Source organism: Lactuca saligna, chromosome 4, assembly GCF_052625555.1.
Source record: "Lactuca saligna cultivar CGN05327 chromosome 4, ASM5262555v1, whole genome shotgun sequence".
Classification (NCBI taxonomy): Eukaryota; Viridiplantae; Streptophyta; class Magnoliopsida; order Asterales; family Asteraceae; genus Lactuca; species Lactuca saligna.
The window spans coordinates 188,547,903-188,566,070 of NC_136420.1; the positions used below are offsets into that span (position 1 = coordinate 188,547,903).

Here is an 18,168-nt window from a genome sequence, read left to right on the forward strand (position 1 = left end):
ACTAGGACATTACAAAAGAATTACGATTGTTGGGCAACACAAGTGGGCTTAGAGACATATGGTCAAAACTGGGAAGATATAGCCTGATCACCTATATTATCCGAGAGTTGACTAGCATGTGCCTAAGTTTAATTGTGTGGTTGCAACAATGCTAAAATCTTACCAACCCTACCACAATGAGAACAATAGAACATAACATTAAAATTAAAATACTATAGGAGTATTTGGTGTTATTATAAGTACTTTATACTTGAGAACTAAAACGGGGTCTTCATTACTAAGTTGATAGTTGCTAAGTGGATACACTAAGGCTATATGTAATTAGGATGTTATAGACTTAGAATATGTGAAAATTTTGCCTTACCCCTATTCTGTGTGAATTTGGAATTAAGGTCACTTATTCGAAGGTCTATCCTATTTAGATTACACATAGCTGGTATGTACTTCACAAATAGCAATGTAACTAATGAAGGTTTTCTAAATAATTATCTAGATAGTTCGTCTAATAATTATTCTCTTACCCTAAATTCTCGGATAGAAAACATAGTTGGGCTCTATCCCCTCGGCAACCAGTATCTTCCGAATGAAGTCATAGCTAGTTGGTTTGGAGAAGAACCTGAGAATGATCATCCTTTTCCCCTTGAATGATCACCATGATGAAGACCTTTCATATGATGCTAACTTCGAACCAGAGGTTGAGAACCTACCTCGAGCAGCTCCCGTTCCAATTCCTAACCCTCATCCGGCTTTTCATGGCCCGACCCCTGAGTGAGTGGAATGTTTGGAAACATGGAGCCAAGGACAAGATCAGCCCATGCCATTTAATGGCAATCGAAGCTTTTACGACTTGAACAATGGGGGATCAACAGATAGAGTCTTGCCAATCTTGGTTCGTAGAGTGGCCCGAAGTGGGATTCAAGGCAGGACAACCCTACATCATATTACTGAAGTTGTTGACAATGTGAGAATGCATACCCTCCGCACCATTCGTCTAGAAGATGCTCACGAGAGATCAGAGAGAAACCATGAAACCCTGCTGCAAGCACTGACTGAATCACGAGCCGAAGATATAGAGCTCCGAGTACGCCAGAGGGTGTACGAAAGACACCTACTTGACGTGGAACATCAACTGGCTGAAACTGAGAGTTCACCAGAAGGATGAATGTCGCCGGTAATAGATGCTTTACTTTATTTTCCTTATAAAAAGGAATGTTTTTCTGTCTATGCCCGATGTGGCATTTTCTATGAAATTATCTTGTACCGTAAGTACTTTAGTTTGGTCTTTATGCTGTCAAGAACTATCTTCTCTGGATATGATGTAAGACCTTTACAAGGTCATTTTCCCAAATCTTTACATCGTGAATATCAAGGATATTGACAGCCGGCTAACTTTTGTGTCATTCTTCATTCAAGTACTCTTATCATACTTTCATTGGAGTCTATCTGAAACATGCTTTAGTCAAGTCATTGGACTATAGTGATATATCTCCGGAGACATTTCCAAGTCTCTTTCAGTGGTTGGATCTTGTTATTCATCAACCCACGATACCTCAGCTCGAACGTCAAACGTCTTGAGACCATTCTACGAATTTACTTCTACTCATTACTAGGACTGCATCATAGGGATGTAGGTCAAACCTTCGCGATCATACTTCCATTCGATTACTAGGACTGCATCATAGGGATGTAGGTCAACCCTTCATGAACACACCTCCACTCAATACTAGGACTGCATCATAGGGATGTAGGTCAGACTTTCGAGAACATAGTCGTACTCTTTACATGAACAATCTAAGTACATCAAGGGTCAACCAGAATCGCTCACAAAATCCTTATCTTTCGTGTAACAGAATCATGTCGTCATCCGGAAACAACCATCCCAGCAACGAGACCTCTACTTTTCCTATGGACACCGCTACTTTTCAAGCCACCGTTACAGCTGCCGTGATGGCTGCCGTGACAGCAGTCCTGGCAAATCGCAGCACTGCCAGCGCAAACAAGGTTGAAAAAGGAGTTGATAATCCCGATTGTGTTAGCGATCTGAGGAATCAACAAATAGTAACAGTCGCCACCACCCAAAACAACAACTCAGAGTTCAAGAAAAGAAAACGTCAAGCCAAAGTGGAACGCAAACGATTTCAGAGAATTGCCAGGCAACAACCACAAGTAGAAACCTCTGCCATCCCAGTACCGGACAGACCATATAAAGGAACACTCCCGAAGTGTGACCGGTGCAACTACCACCACAAGGGAATTTTCCAAGCCTGGTAATGCAATAGTTGCAACAAGATGGGGCACATTGCTCGTTTCTGTAGAACTACCTCCACCACTGGAGCAAGCCTAGTTTGCTATAGTTGCGGTGAGGCAGGGCATTATCACATGAACTGTCCAAAAGGGAAGATTAACGAAAACAACCGTGTCCCCATAACTCCTACTCGACACTTCACTTCCTCCACTGATGTGGGTGCTGTCCAGATATGTCACCAATGCGGTGAAATTGGACACCTCAAGAAGGATTGCCTAATAACGTAGAACTCTGGCACAGATGGGAAAATTTTCAGGATCACTGTTGCAGGAGAGCCTGCTCCGGAACCACGTCAAATGTAATTTAGGCATTTTCGTTGTAACAGATTTATAAACTATCCAGAACTAGTGCAACTAGAGTCTTACCTTTTGCGAGATCCTATCTGTATAGGGATTCTCGTGCTGCGTATACTTGTCTTTTGTAGTATACCTTATTCGCATCAATAGTCTTGTGGTAAATCTAAAGTATTGTAACTCTTTTCATGGTTGCACGGTTGTGTTTTGTCTATAAACATCTTATGTTCAAATCTAATGTCTTTAAGTTTCAGTATGATTTCGACATTATCATACGAATCGATTTAATTTGATCCTCACGAACACAGCTTCATGCGTACATCTCCTTCTCAGTAAACACCTTCTATCAAAACCGTCATATCATAACACCGAAGTACTCATGCCAGGAGTACTTCTTAGTTATTTTATTTCCGAAGAAATCCCCGAAGTACCACTCGTGCAGTACGTCAAGTTCAATCCAAGGATTCATGCGGATGATCTATCACTGAGGAATGTATACATAAGAGTATTATATAATCAAGGTTCTACAGGTTTAGAATTGATGATTTCTCTTTAACTCTTTTCCTCATTGGGATGTGAGGGTAAAGAAGAATCAGTTATTCGACTACCTTTTCAATCTTAATTATATACGACTCGTATACACGAGATTGTGATCATGAAGCCATGTATGAATTCTAAAATGAACTTCAGGACGGAGAACTGCCTAAGTATACGAGTAATCACATCGTCATGTGAACAAACATAGAACCCAGTACGACTCTTGTAAACAAATCACCCTATAGTCTGAACACCCACGGAGATACCAAAACAGTACAAACCACTTAACGAACTGCACAACGATAGAATAAGAAGACTAGGCTTCTCACCCTAGAGAAACCCCAGTCTTATTCTCCCAGAGATCGACGGATTGCATCGTATGTGCCTCGGATTTCGAGGACTCCGTCAATATTTTCATTAGAAATCGTTATCTCTGCCGCGCATAGATGAAATGGTTGAGCAAACACAAGGAAAGAATTACTTTCAGAAATGGATCTGAGATCCGAATATCACCAGTTCGAGTGTTAGGGAAGGATGTCTGGAAGACTATCTTCTGAACTCGATGCGGACGCTTCGAGTCCGTAGTGATACCCTTCGGATAGGACCAATACGCCCATAGCTTTCATGAGCTAAATGAGTAGGGTACGTCTTTCTTACTTGGATCAGTTCGTCATTTCTCCATGTAATGAATTACTTATCTACCCTCGTAGTAAGAAGAAAACCCTTGGAAACATTTCCTTCAGAGGAACTTATCGCGAAGTTCTCTAGGCACGAGTTTTGAAATTGAAAAGTCAAATTTCTATGACACACTGTTAGTAATGTGAGAAATTTTGAGTACTCTTTCAATTTGTCAAAATTGTTGAGAATTAGTCGACACCGGAGATGCTGACAGTCATTCGCCAAATTCTAGGTCCTACCGACCTACTATCATAGTTCATTTAGAACTCCTCGCAAACTACAGAAACCCGTACGGCTTTGACCCAGCAAGGGGTGGCCTTTGTCTGGGAAGTTAAACAAGAAAAAAAACCATGGAGATTCCAAGTGAGTGACCAAATTCTTTAGGAAATCTCACTCGGGAACGACTTAATACGCTTCGTAAAGCGTGGAAAGCTAAAACCAAGATAGACAGGACCTCCGAGATTCTTACCAGAATCAGTCCTGTATCTCGCAAACTAGACCTACTCCATGAACTCAGTAATGGACATTCTACTCTTCGCGTCTCTATCGTGAAACCATACCTTTCCGTTAGGACTCTTATAAGTCCCCTCGTCGAGATCCTCGCCTCCGTATTAGAACCGTAGTGACCCTCAACTGAGAGGTCAAGCGGACGAAGCAGCGCCATTGCCCGATAGTGAAGGTTCGTTGGGATTCCAACTGAGAACCCGATTTCACTTAAGTGCGCTAGAACAAATCGATTAGGAAGTTTCCTCCTCACGACTCGATCATTCGTACATACTTCCTTGCCTAAATTCTAATTTCGGGACGTAATTCCCTTCAATAGGGGGATGATGTGACAACCCGAAATTTCCATTCTGAACAAACCATATCAAGCCAATAGATGTAGAACAGTTGCAGTGAAAATTCAGACTCCGAGTATAAGTTTGGCAGTTTTCAGGATTTACACTTAAGGAGATATTAGGAGAGTGGTTGCACTAGGGTTTTGTGCAACATTGTTATTCCAATACTCTAGGACATTAGAGTTCATTCCAGGAATAAAAATATTTTCTGCCAAAAATATCTCAGGACTATAAATAGAATTCTGAACCAAATTGGTTCATTTGTTAAATTCCATATAGAGAAAAGTCAAAATTCTCTCTCACGGATCTTCGGGTTTTTATCCCAAATTGTGATTAACTCTTTCTAGTAGTGTTAGAAAGCTTTAAATATGTTCATAACATATATTACATAGCTAAATCATTCGATTTAGGAGTTTACTCCCCAAGGTGTTCTTAGGCGGTAAACTCCCGAAACCAAGCCTAGATTGTCCCCCGTGATGTACTACTGCCTTGGACTTGTATAGGAGTGTATTAGGGACATGAAATCAACCTAGAATCACCCAAGTTTGGGAGTTCACGAACCAAGAATATCTTAGGCCGTAAACTCCCTTGAACATGCCAAAATGCTTTGAAACACCTCCTAAAGCTTAGACTTAAATTAGGACAAGTACCCTAAAGTGTTTAAAGCCTAGAAAACATAAGGAATCACAAGGAAAAAGGAGTTTACGGCCAAGACAAACTCTTGGGCCGTAAACACCTATAAAGGGGTCAAATGACACCCTAACTCCTTCCTTAAGCCAAGAGTCTAATTGGGCATGTACCTAAAGGTGTTTTGACTAGTTAACACACTTAGAACACCAAGAGTAAGGGAGTTTACGGCCCAAAAGGTTCTAGGGCCGTGAACTCCATAAAATGGTGCCAAATGGTGCCATAAACTCTTCTAAAGCCAAGTACAAAATCCTAGTTTAGTTCCTAGTTAATTTAGAGACTTGAAAACACCATAAACACCCTCCCAAGGGAGTTTACGGCCGTAAACTCCAAGGGAATATGGTCCCAAGGCCGTAAACTCCTTAAAGGAGTTATTTTGACACCCAAACACTTGATTTAGCCTTGAAACAATTCACCACATGAGTTGTATAATTGTTAGACTTCAATTAGAGGCTTTGTTGAGAGTTTACGGCCAGGAGTTTACTCCCCTGGGCCGTAAACTCCAAGACATATGGTCTTTAGACCATAAACTCCCATTAGGGGCATTGCACTCCTTTATTGCAACCCTTTAGCCTCCTAGCACTTGACCAAAAGTGTTTTCCTCGCGTTTAAATGTTTATACTTGTATAATTAGTGTTTTAATCACTAATTATTTATATACATATGTCTTCATATGTAATTAGGATCATTGTGTGTGTCTAAAGTCTTCACTTGACACCAAGCACTTGTCCGATCCTTCCTTACGATAACAGTCCGTTCGAGTCCAGTCACTTACTGCAGGTGAGTTCATACCCCTTAACTAATGTTTTAAACTATTTTTAAATGTTTTATGGGGGGATGCAAGTAGAATCATGCTAGTTATTATATCAATCACATGTGATTAATAAGTAGATTTATGCTAGTTATTACATCAATTACATGTGATTAATATACAACATTTAAATGATTTGGCTACACATTAGCCGTTTTACCAAACAGTTTCCTTCAAATGATTTTTGTAAACATTTTATATGTTTTAAACTCCTTATTGCTCTGTACAGTTTACTCTGTATATCATATTTCAAACTTATTTACAACTATGTTTCAAACAAATGTTTCCTTATACTTAAACTGTTTTATCAAACCTATGTCTTCAAACTGTTTTATAGATTGACATCAAGTCGATCTTTTCTTAAGATAATAATTATGTTTCAAATGATTTACAAAATTTATTTATGCTTTTATATTATAAATTTCATGCCTTTATATGTATAGTTATATAAGAAATGTTTAAAAGACTTAGGAAGGCTATCCACCCTATTTCCTTTTCGCGCTTGAGATGTGGTCTGGTGGGATATCAGGTACTCGTCCGAAGGTCGTTTAAATATTAGTTATAGATCATGTGTACATATATAGTCATGAAAGGTCCTTCCAGTTCATCCCATGCCCTTGGGTAGCAAGGGTATACACCCATGTTCATACGTACCAGTTAGATTACTAGTAAACTACCATATGGGTAGTTTAGGAAGATACTAGAACTATTACTAGAACACGATATCATACTATGAGTCAGTTCATTCATGAGTCAATACTTACTACTAGAAGAACATATACAACTATACTAGAGAAGAACATATACAACTATACTAGAGAAGAACATATACAACTACATACAACTATACTAGAGAAGAACATATACAACTATACTAGAAAGAGAACATATACAACGATACTAGAACGATTACATTACTATACTTGCTAGGTAGAGAGCACGTACATTACAGGTAGAACAGTTCATTACATTACACTTACATGAATACGTCAATAATTGTGATCCACTGTATCGGAGCATGCTTTAAATGTCATGGCCCGAGTTGTAGCCAGAATTCTCTTGGAGGGAGAGCGTGAGTTTGTGTATAGATCTATACTGGATTGATTATCCTACACCTTACTGCTAGCTACAGCCGGACCTGCAGGTCTGTGGGTGCCAAACGTCATTCCGTTATTACGACCATTCTTACGTCGTTGTTACCAATCGATAGTATGGTGCAATTAAGCACATGATGCCTTAATATAAATCCGGTTTAAGGTAGTTAGTACAACAGTAGTTCCTATAATTCAACACTACAGTACTACATTAATTTTCCCTGTACATATATTTAGTGATCTTATCACTTAAGCTATAAATGTAAAAACTATATTTTGTTAATAATAGTTATACTTGGGAAAATTACACACTTTTACATGACACGAACATTGAGAACAGTTAGGTCTTGGTAGAAGACACCCTTATATAGTAGTAGGAATCATAGGGATTCTAGAGTTTTTCAAACGTTTACAGTTGTTTTACAAACAAATTCATACTTACAGTTCACATACAAATTCTTACATACAAATACTTACGTACAAATTAAGACACTAAATACTTATGATCTCACCAGCTTTAAAGCTGATACGCGCTTTCAAAATTACTTGTATCCTCAGGTCATCATAGACAGGTACCGATGCAAGGAGAAAGGAAGATGGAGCTCGTTCAAGACTCATCTTTCATTTTGATTTATGTTTTAGTATTTATCAAAATTTGACAAAACACTTGTATAATAATTATATTATTAATGCAATGGATGATATTGTTGCTTGTTTACTACTTTTTTGTTGTGATACTGTACATAACATCCTCCGCCCCAGAACGTTTCCGCCGTTCTTGGTTTTGGGGTGTGATAGTCATCTTTGTCGCTTTGTTCACATTTAGGTAACTTATTTATTTTTGTACACATTTGACCATTTAACTTGTTATATGTGTTTGCATATTGTCATTGTTACTGACTATAGCAGGTAGCAATGGTAATATCTAAACAAATTAATAAGTTAAATGATTAAATGTGTACAAAAAAGTTATCTAGATGTGAACAAAACGAAATTTTAATTACTCTGATAAATCATTTTCCCCACTTTAATAGCAATTTTATTTACATATTTGTTTATATTATTTTTTTGTAATGTTATTTTTCAAATATCAATAACTTCCTAAATATTAATTAAATATTGATCAATTTTAAATTTTACTTTTTAATTAATAAATATGTTTTTGTTTTGTGAAATCTTTTATATAGCATCTAATAATTTTTTACTTTCTTTTTTAAGCATCTACAATATTTTTAAAGTGAATAGTATCTAATTAAATATATTAAATATTTAACAATAAGTATGGAATGTCTTTTAAAAAAATAAATAGAAAATATTACTTAGCAAATATTAAAACAATATATATATATATATATATATATATATATATATATATATATATATATATATATATATATATATATATTCTAAAATTATTCCAACTTTCTAATTAGAAGTTTATAAACTTTTAATTTTTTTAATACAACGTTTTAAACTAATATTTAACGAAAGTAATTTAAAATGTTATAAAAGTATTAAATTATCATACAAAATCTAAGGGGGTGTTTGAATATGAAAAAAAATAAGGTGTTTATTGTTTATTGTTTATTCCCACTACAATAAACTAAGTTTAAATGTTTTGATAAAATCTTTAAAAATCAGCTTATTGGGTTAGAAATAAGTTAAATAAGCAAATCCCCCATTATTTATTGCTTATTGATTAGTCTCACCACAAATAAACTAATAAACAAAAAGTTAATCCAAACATCTCCTAAGAAACACTTTAAAAATGTCATAAAAGAAAGTTTAGAAAAAAATGTATGAAAGTTGTAAAAAAAATTGTATGAAAATGTTTAAAAAATAAAATTTTTAAATAAATAAATAAATAAAACTAGTTAAGAACCTGTAAGAAAATTTTAAAACATTTAAAAAAGATTTGGTTTCAAAGCACTTGTATTAAAATTAGATGAAAATATAAAAAAAGTTTTAAAAAAAACTATAAGCAATGTTTATAACATTGTATTAGAATAAAACTTATAGAAAAAAAATCATAACATTGTTGTAAGAAATTATAAACATTCTTAAGAAATTTTATACATTTGACCATTTAACTTGTTAAATGTGTTTACTATTACCATTGTCACCTACTAACAGCCTAACAGGTGACAATGGTAATAGTGAACATATTTAACAAGTTAAATGGTCAAATGTTTACAAAAAAATTAAAAAAAAATTAAAAAAAAATGAAGTTACCTAAACGTAAACAATACGAAAAGTTAATTACCCTGTCAAGTCATTTTCCTTATAAATAGTCGTTCAAACATCAAAGTTATCAAAAGATATTAAAACAATAAGAACAAGAAGAAATAAATAAAAGCTGATCCTGATCCTGAACCTGAACAAGAATAATCTGATTATATGAAAAACACATCAAAATATCTTTAAAAGCAATAACTAGTTAACTATACGGGTAACTGTATCTTATGTAATAAAAGTTATACCCGACTTGTCCAAACGAAATTAACTATCTTCACTACTATAAACACAGTATACTCAATGTTTACGCCTATGCAAAATTTCAATAACAGTACAACTCCCGCAAAACTCGTATTTTTTAAAAGTATCAAGAATCCCTCTGTTTGAACTGCAAGAATTTGAACAAGGCATCGATATTTTGTCTATTAATAAGCATAAGGTTTACAAATTACAAGAAAATCAATAAGAAAAAAGGAGTCGGCGAAAAAAATTGACAGTCTACCTGATAGTAGAAAAAAGCGAGGCTAGCGTCACGAGAAAGAATTGTAAATCATCTTATCTGAGCAGGAGAACACAGTAAGCCCGAAGCATCAGATCCCACCACCGAAAGATTACACACACCACAAATCTCCCCTTGTTGAGAAACAACAAAATGCGAACTGCAATAAGGACACACCACGTCCTTCTGTCCCCTATAAATCGGAACATAAGTCGCCCCACAAGTCACAAACGGATTCCTAAAGTCATAATTCAACTCCGTAGAATCCCTCATGTTCCTCTCAGCCGCTTGAATAACCACCCGTGCTTTCTGAGATTGATTCTCAGCCGTTGGATTAGTCTCCAACAGCCGCCTTGCAAAACTCGATGCTGTAACAAGATTCCCCCCTTTGAAACACACAGTCATCGCATTCATTAAAGCTAATCTCAAGTGAGGTATCTGAAGGTTACGATGGGTAAAGTAAGCAGCTAGCTCTTGTTGTCGAACAGGGTCGTCTTTTAATTCCCTCCTTTTTAATTCCATTTGTAACCCCAAAACATATTCTTTCACAATTATAACCAGTTCTTTTACTTCATCCACTTCTCTTCGTGTCTCAACTACTATCAAAGGAATTGTGTAAAGAATACTCATGAAAAGGCGTAAAGCTTCGGTGAACTTTCCAGAAGTTGTAGCTTTGTATCCAGCTTTTAATTTGTCTTCCAATTGAGAAAAGGTAAATATAAGTTGAGGTGGGGCCCGGGTGTGAGTGGAGGTGGATTCACTCGAGTTTCTCTCAATGGGAAATGAGATAAGTGAGGCTGATGTGGAAGCATAGAGGAAACTATGACTACCCATGTGAAGATCAAGAAATAATGATTTTAAAGGAGTGAAATTTTTTATTGCCAGCTGGCGGTTTAGTAAACGCATGGCGGTGTCGAAGTTGCCAGCCGCCACGTGTTCGGCGGCAAGTGATGATTTCTGGGCCCACATTTGGGTTGCGGGTGGACCCGGATTAGGCGGGAGAAAAACCGCTGACCTGGCAGTGGAGGTGGCTTTCGGGGTGTCGAAATCAGGTGGAAGTTCAAGATCTTCATGGTCCCAACCTCCAGATTCGTTATCTTCATTTGGTTCTTCATCATCCACAATGCTGATGTCACCATTGTCCACGTCAGCAATGTCCAAATCCTCAACCCAATCAGCATCTGCAGCATCTTCATACTCTTCTTGTGTGTTATCAAGACTGCCTTCAAAGATACCTTTTGTGACCCTTAGCAAAGGCCAATCACCACCAGAGATAACAGGGGTCGGAGGGATTAAAAGAGAAGTTGACCTCAAGGGCAAAATCGGAATATTATCTTTAAGCTTCACGGAAAGTTCCTCAACAATATCATTCATCCCATGGGTTTTAGCAGTAGCAAACGCAAGTGCTAAATGACCCGAATTTTCCAAAATCTTGATTCGTTCTTTAATATCACCTAAATACAAAGCATTATGAAACTGACCCATAATGTCATTTTTGACCTCAGCAATTTTCATCATTTTGGATAATTTATCTAAATTACCCGTAATTAAATACAAAAACGATAGCCTCTCAAAATTCTTTGTTCTCTGATACGCATATTCCACAATTCCAGAATTACCCTGGCGAAGAGCCTCAACACCCAATCTATACCAATGATCTTTTTCATCTATCTCTTTAGCAGAAGAAACAGCTATTTGTATGTTCCCACTTTCCAAAGCTAAATTAAACCGAGTTCTTTCATCTTTCACAAAATGAAGGGCAACTTCTGGAAAACCTTTTTGTTGAAGATACGCAATCATAGCTTGTCCACATAGCTCTGAGTTTCTTATCATGCTCATAACATGATCAAATCTCTTTCTCAACAAAGAAAGTTTAAAAAGATATTCAGTTGCATCGATCACAATCATCCGATTTTTCCCATCTCGATCCAAACAAAAGATCGTGTTCCCGAAAATCTTTGTAATGTAAACAGGAGCATCAAGGGTTTTTATGATTCCAGAGTCTCCATTAGGTAAACAATATTTGATATGTGTCAATGTTGTGTATATAAACACACCATTATCATCCCACGAGCCACTTTTCACACGTATCGTTTCATGAAGTGTGCATCGATGTGAAAGCTTTTTATCAGCGATAACTATCGAATGTTTGCTAAGTAAAGCAACACTTTCCATATCATTCGACCACAAAACATACCTTACACAAGAAGTTTGAATCTCCCCCATAACAATTCTCTGTTGAAGGTCAAAAATGACCATTTTGTCCTCCGCCCTACAAAGCAAATTACCAGTACCCGAGTAAAATATCGCATCCGTAACAACCGGAAGAACGCTTTTCTTCACTATTTCGTTTTTCAAATTCTTAACCAAAACTTGATTTGTGGTTTTTTCAAGCACTGCAAATCTATTTCTAGCAACAAAAACCGCTGAACCCCCTACCCCTCTTTTAGCTTCATGAATTGCATCCCCTCGAGTGACACTATCTTTAGGGATGATATAAAGTTCATAAGATCCTCCATCTACTTCTGAACATATTAAGACAGCGTTTTCTGTAGGGCTATAGGAGAGAGATCTAGGCCCTTGGTTTAATCCGGATGATCCGGGCCTTCGGATTGGGATTATTTGAGTGTCTTTTTGGGTTGAGAATTCGTAAAACCGTAGAAAACGATCTTTGATGTAGTAAAGAGAATCGTGACTTAGAGAGAAAGGAGGGCGTTCTCTTTCAAATTTGAAAACTATCATGCCATTATCGTGTCCGGCTGCTAGAAGGTTGATTTCGGGGTGACATGTGAGAATCCAGAACCTGTCGTGTTCGCGACGGAATGTTTGGAGGGGTGTTCTTTTTGTTGCGTCCCAAACGCGTATGCTTTTGTCTTCTGAGTTTGATACAATGATGTCTTGTTTTGAGTGGAAAAGAACGGATGAGATGTTGTTCATGTGGCCTCTTAGTGTGTCTACTTCCCATGCTTTTGAATCTGAAATGTTAAGGTGTGTGTGTTTTCTTGTTACTTGTTGTATAATAGTATTGTGAAGATCTTAGTGTAAGAAGAAAGAGTAGATGAAAGTTGGTTTTGAGGTTCACAAACAAAGGAAAAACATGATTGTTATTTCATATCTGATAAAAACACCACCACCCAAGTCCTATAGGATAACTTAGTAGTCATCACTTATTATCAACACCAAACAGTGCTTTTAGAGAGAAAACTAAGGCTTTGTTTGCAGATTGGCTGAAAAGCTAGCTGACAAAAATATGATATAAGCTAGCTGAAAGATATAAAATGACATAAAAATATATGTAGACTGTGATTGGCGTGCCACAACTAGCTTATTTTTCGAGCTTTTCTAAGTTATCATATTTGGTAAGCCAAAAAGTAGCTTATATGTTAGTTTATAATCTAGCTTTTTAAGAAGCTACTTACGCTATGTTTGGCGTACTAATTGTTAGGTGAAAAAACTAGCAGATAGCTGAAAACCTAGTTGTTAAATAAAAAGTTAGCAGATAACTGAAAAGCCAACTGATAAAAAATGACGTTCGGTAAAACTAGTTGAAAAATATAAAATGACATAAAAAGGTATTTAAAGGAATGTGTTTTATAATTAATTAAGGGTATATTTGGAAATTTTTAAAAAGATAGCTAGCTGACTAAGCTACTTTTTTGCTTGCTGCTTGCCAAACATGACAAGTTAAAAAAGCTCGAAAAATTAGTTAGCTTATTAGCTGACTACCGTTTTAGGAGCTCTCTAAAAAATCTCCACATATACCCATTAACTAATTAAAGAAATACATTCTTTTAAATGTCCCTTTATGTCGATTTTTTATCAGCTAGCTTTTCAACTATCAGCTGACAACTAGCTTTTCAGCTAGTACGCCAAACATAGTCTTAGAATAATATGTTTTTTAAAAATTATTGAAGGGTATATTTGGGAAATTTTTAGAAAACTCCTAAAAAGCTACTAAAAGTAGTTATTTAAAAAACTAGCTTATCGGTTACTTTTTAGCTTGCCAAACATGACAATTTAAAAAAGTTCAAAAAATAAGCTAGCTGTGGCACGCCAAACATAGCCTAAATAGTCATCAGGTTCTTTGTTTTTATTTCATGATCAGCTAAGATGATATAGAACTTATCACATAAACATACTGATGGAGCAATAGAAACAAGATTTAGAAACTGATACCATTCATTCGCCAGATTTTAACTTGACGATCATCAGCCCCTGAGACAATAAGAGGAAGAGTTGGATGAAATGAAGCCCAATTGACTCCTCGATCATGTCCCTCCAAAACATACTTTACAACAGCATCAACACCACCAAAGAAATCTGCATTCATCTGACTTAAACGAAGAATGTCATCAGCAGGTGAAACTGTTTTCTTCTTCAATGCACCAATATCCCAAACCCTAATTGTCTGATCTAATGATGCTGACACAACAAGGTCCTCTTTTGGATGGAATAAAGCACACATTACATAATGGTTGTGTCCTGTCAATACAGATATACATGTACGAGATTGCCAATTCCAAATCCTGATAGTTTGATCATCACTAGCACTAACAATCCAGGGGTACTCATGATGAAATTGAACTGTTCGGATGTAATCAAGATGTCCAAGAAGTGTAAACAAACATCTATGCAATTTGTAGTTCCATACTTTGATCTTGTAATCATCTCCTGCAATAACCATTTGTCATTGCAAAACTTGAGGATGCGATGTTCATTTCATTAACAAATCAGACCAATTGAATCCAGATAAAACAGTCCATTGGCAAGCATTTCAGTTATAATGTGGCATTAAAATTTACCTCCGGAGACAAAAAGCGGCTGCGATTGGTGGAAATGGACGCCGCGAACAGGACCATCGTGCTCATCGAATCGATCGATGAGAGTGCCCATTCTGTAATCCCATAGCTGGATCACTCCACTGTGAAGACTAGCTAAGATCCATGGTCTCTTGTTGTGGAAACTCAGTCCTTTCACTCTGTTACTCTTCGTCTCGAACTTCGTCAACATCTTCGTTTCGTATATTTCCCAAACCTTAGTTAATCAACCAAACGTTCAAACACAAAAACCAACTCGATATTTGTTTATAAAATTCAACAAACGAAAAAAATCGGGATGAAGACTTAAGTTGTGTGATTATTACCTTCAGATCTGAGAATTTTGTGCCGTGACCAAAATTAATCTACAATACACCTATAGATCAACCGATAGATCGATCGGGTTGAGATTTAAGTTATATACTTGTGCGTGCGTTGAGGCGTAGAGCAGAAGTCATTTGATTTGAAAAATAGATATACCATTGCAGCTTCCAGGTAGATCCACCGTGTGTCTGAACAGTCTTAGATCTGACCGTGTCAAGTTCGTAAATAAATCACAACTAAATTAGTCTAAGTATAGTTGTTGATTTGAGAAAGTTACTGATTCATTTGTCTAACTAATAAATTCTGATTGGATAAAAAACATTGATGTATGATTGTACATCTGACTGAATGTGCTAACTAATACAAAATAACCATTTTACCATAATGTTCTATGAAGTTGGTGAATAATTATAAAAAATACTATTGTTATACTAGTATTTGTTAAAAAAATATTACCTCACACTCGTTACAAACCAATATCCTAAAACATAAATATTCAACTAATTTAAATCATCACAAAATCACAAAGTTATAAAGTTTTTTTTGTTTGAAGAATTCTCCGTCCATGTCACATTCATCTTCAAATAATTCATTAAGAACATTTGTCAATGACATAATCACCAATTTTTACTTTTTGTTTTGATATTGCCTTCGTTTCTGTTTCATCTTTTGGTTTTGTTCGCTAAAGTTCCTTCAATTTTAGTTCATATGCATCAAGAACCAAATTTTGACTTTTAAATTCTATTTTGACTTGACAATTCACTGAATCCATAAATCACAACAACCATTTTGGAATTCATATGTCATCGTTACTCACCAAACATAAAACGACATCATCTCCTTTAATAAATATCCAAAATCGTCAAAATTATCATTGATTTCATATAATCATTTTTCTTCAAATCGAGTTCCAGATCAAAATAGTTCCTCGATCATTAATCAATGATTCTAATCACAATTGATACAAAGTAATAAATTTCTGAAAATATATTGATATCAATACCAAATTAAGATTGATATTCTTAAGGGATTAAAGTAGGATCAAGATGTAAGGGCTCGAACTAACAGGAAGCAAGAATGAATCCTTATCAGATTGAGCACAAATACAACCAATTAATCGTTTCAGTGAGAATCGTGATTTTGAAGTGAATAATCAATCGAGATCAATCTCTAAAGATGGTAAAACGTGAATAAGTAGATACGAAAACAAGTGAAGGGCTGTCACACCCCAAAACCGAGAACGGCGGAAACGTTCTGGGGCGGAGGACGTCATGTACAGTATCACAACAATGAAAAGTAGTAAACAAGCAACAACATTATCCATTGCATTAATAATAGAATTATTATACAAGTGTGTTCTGTCAAATTTTGATAAACACTAAAGCATAAATCAAAATGAAAGATGAATCTTCAACGAGCTCCATCTTCCCTAGTCCTTGCATCGGTACCTGTCTATGATGACCTGAGGATACAAGTAATTTTGAAAGCAAGTATCAGCTTTAAAGCTGGTGAGATCATAAGTATTTTAGTGTCTTAATTTGTATGTAAATACTTGTATGTATTTGAAATGTAAGTATTTGTATGTATACGAATTGTAAGTATTGAAAATGTAAATGAACTGTAAGTATGAAAATGTATATGAATTGTAAGTATGAACATGTTTGTAAAATAATTGTAAACGTTTGAAAACCCTAGAAATCCCTATGATTCCTATTAGTAACAAAAGGAGTCTTCTACCAAGACTTAACTGTTCTCATGTAGTCTTCTACCAAGACCTAACTGTTCTGAATGTAATCTTCTACCAAGACCTAACTGTAATAGTATCACCCTTTGGTACTAGGGAAAATAACAATGTTAACTGAAGACATTCGTAGATGTACATTTACCTTTGTTGCTAACAACTGGGTATAGGAATAGTCAGTCCCCAAAAGTATACCTATAATGGTATCAACCGTTGACATCCGTGGATGTGCTTTTACCTCTGTAGCTAACAGAGATTTTAGGAATGGTCAGTCCCGCAATGTATCCTTGGGTACTAGGATATTAATCCCAATCTATCTCATCGATTGTGTGATTGAATCACAAGGTAAAGATAAGAATGAGGATTATATAACAGAATCTATACATATAAAATGTACTAGTAATTCCTATAAGTGTACTCATGTACATGTGATCATGTAAACATATCTATGTAATAGTATAGTAATGTACTGTAATGTTCCACGTGCGCTAGCTGTAAAGTGTGTGTAACGTCATAAAATTCCAACCAAAAATTTTCATTTTTACAATCATCAAAACATGAGTAATAAGTTTAGATTCCAATGTAACAATTTAGTCACCACCGATTACATAACAAAAGATACCAAAATGATTTCCCCGAGTGTGTGTACGGTCACGCTGACGCCTTCCCACGGTCCTCGCTAGTACCTGAAATACATAATACAACAACTGTAAGCATAAAGCTTAGTGAGTTCCCCAAAATACAACCTACGCACGTACGCCTTTCCAGGCCTTGATCTTCTGGTCCATGTGTCTCAGGGGACTTCCGTCCCGACTGGGTAAACCTTCCGGTCCTACCCACGTCAACCTTACAGTCCATATGACCACGCCTTCCAGCCCATATCATGTTGCCTTCCGGCCCAAATCAAACATATCATACATGACACATATAACGAATAACTTACACACATAAGGCATATATCTCATATCATATTCGACCTTCCGGTCACACAGTCAAAACCCTTCCGGGTACAGTATAGTGAGAAGACTCACCTCATATGCCTCGCTAAGTCGCTAATCGTGAATCCTGGAATCACTCGGGCTCGAACCCTCGAGCTGCAATCCTCCTATGATATTATAAATCTATAATTATTACTTGTACCACAAAGGTGGACCATCCTTATCAAGTCAACATAGGTTGACTTGGTCAACAGTCTTTAGTCAATTTGGACCGGACTCGACGAGTGCACAATAGTGACTCGGCGAGTCTACGCATTTTAACCAACTCTCAAGGTTTTCCCCTTTGACTCGTCGAGTACTCCCCCGACTC

The 18,168-nt window shown here is 36.3% G+C and overlaps 1 protein-coding gene across 2 annotated transcripts; it reads right to left on the reverse strand.

Moving 5' to 3' along the window:
- Window positions 1-9,590: 9,590 nt before the first annotated feature.
- On the reverse strand, window positions 9,591-15,334 carry LOC145043180 (coatomer subunit alpha-1-like). 2 transcript variants are annotated; one of them, XM_078991749.1, is made up of 5 exons: window positions 15,122-15,334; window positions 14,781-15,012; window positions 14,155-14,649; window positions 9,982-12,953; window positions 9,591-9,867 (listed from the first exon to the last, which is right to left on the reverse strand). In XM_078991749.1, the coding sequence occupies exons 2-4, from the start codon at window positions 14,986-14,988 to the stop codon at window positions 10,030-10,032; spliced, it is 3,627 nt and encodes a 1,208-aa protein (XP_078847875.1). In that variant the 5' UTR covers window positions 14,989-15,012; window positions 15,122-15,334; the 3' UTR covers window positions 9,591-9,867; window positions 9,982-10,029. The 2 variants fall into 2 exon arrangements, with proteins under 2 accessions (XP_078847875.1, XP_078847872.1); XM_078991746.1 differs by lacking the exon at window positions 9,591-9,867 and having other exon boundaries at window positions 9,877-12,953.
- Window positions 15,335-18,168: the final 2,834 nt, after the last annotated feature.

What these genes read in the sequence shown, in the direction of transcription:
- LOC145043180 (XM_078991749.1), bottom strand. Translation starts at nt 14,988, where the DNA reads ATGTTGACGAAGTTCGAGACGAAGAGTAACAGAGTGAAAGGACTGAGT. An exon ending in GCCGCTTTTTGTCTCCGGAG is followed by an intron (nt 14,650 to 14,780) that starts GTAAATTTTAAT and finishes TGGTTATTGCAG; the next exon opens with GAGATGATTACAAGATCAAA. An exon ending in TAAAATCTGGCGAATGAATG is followed by an intron (nt 12,954 to 14,154) that starts GTATCAGTTTCT and finishes TTAACATTTCAG; the next exon opens with ATTCAAAAGCATGGGAAGTA.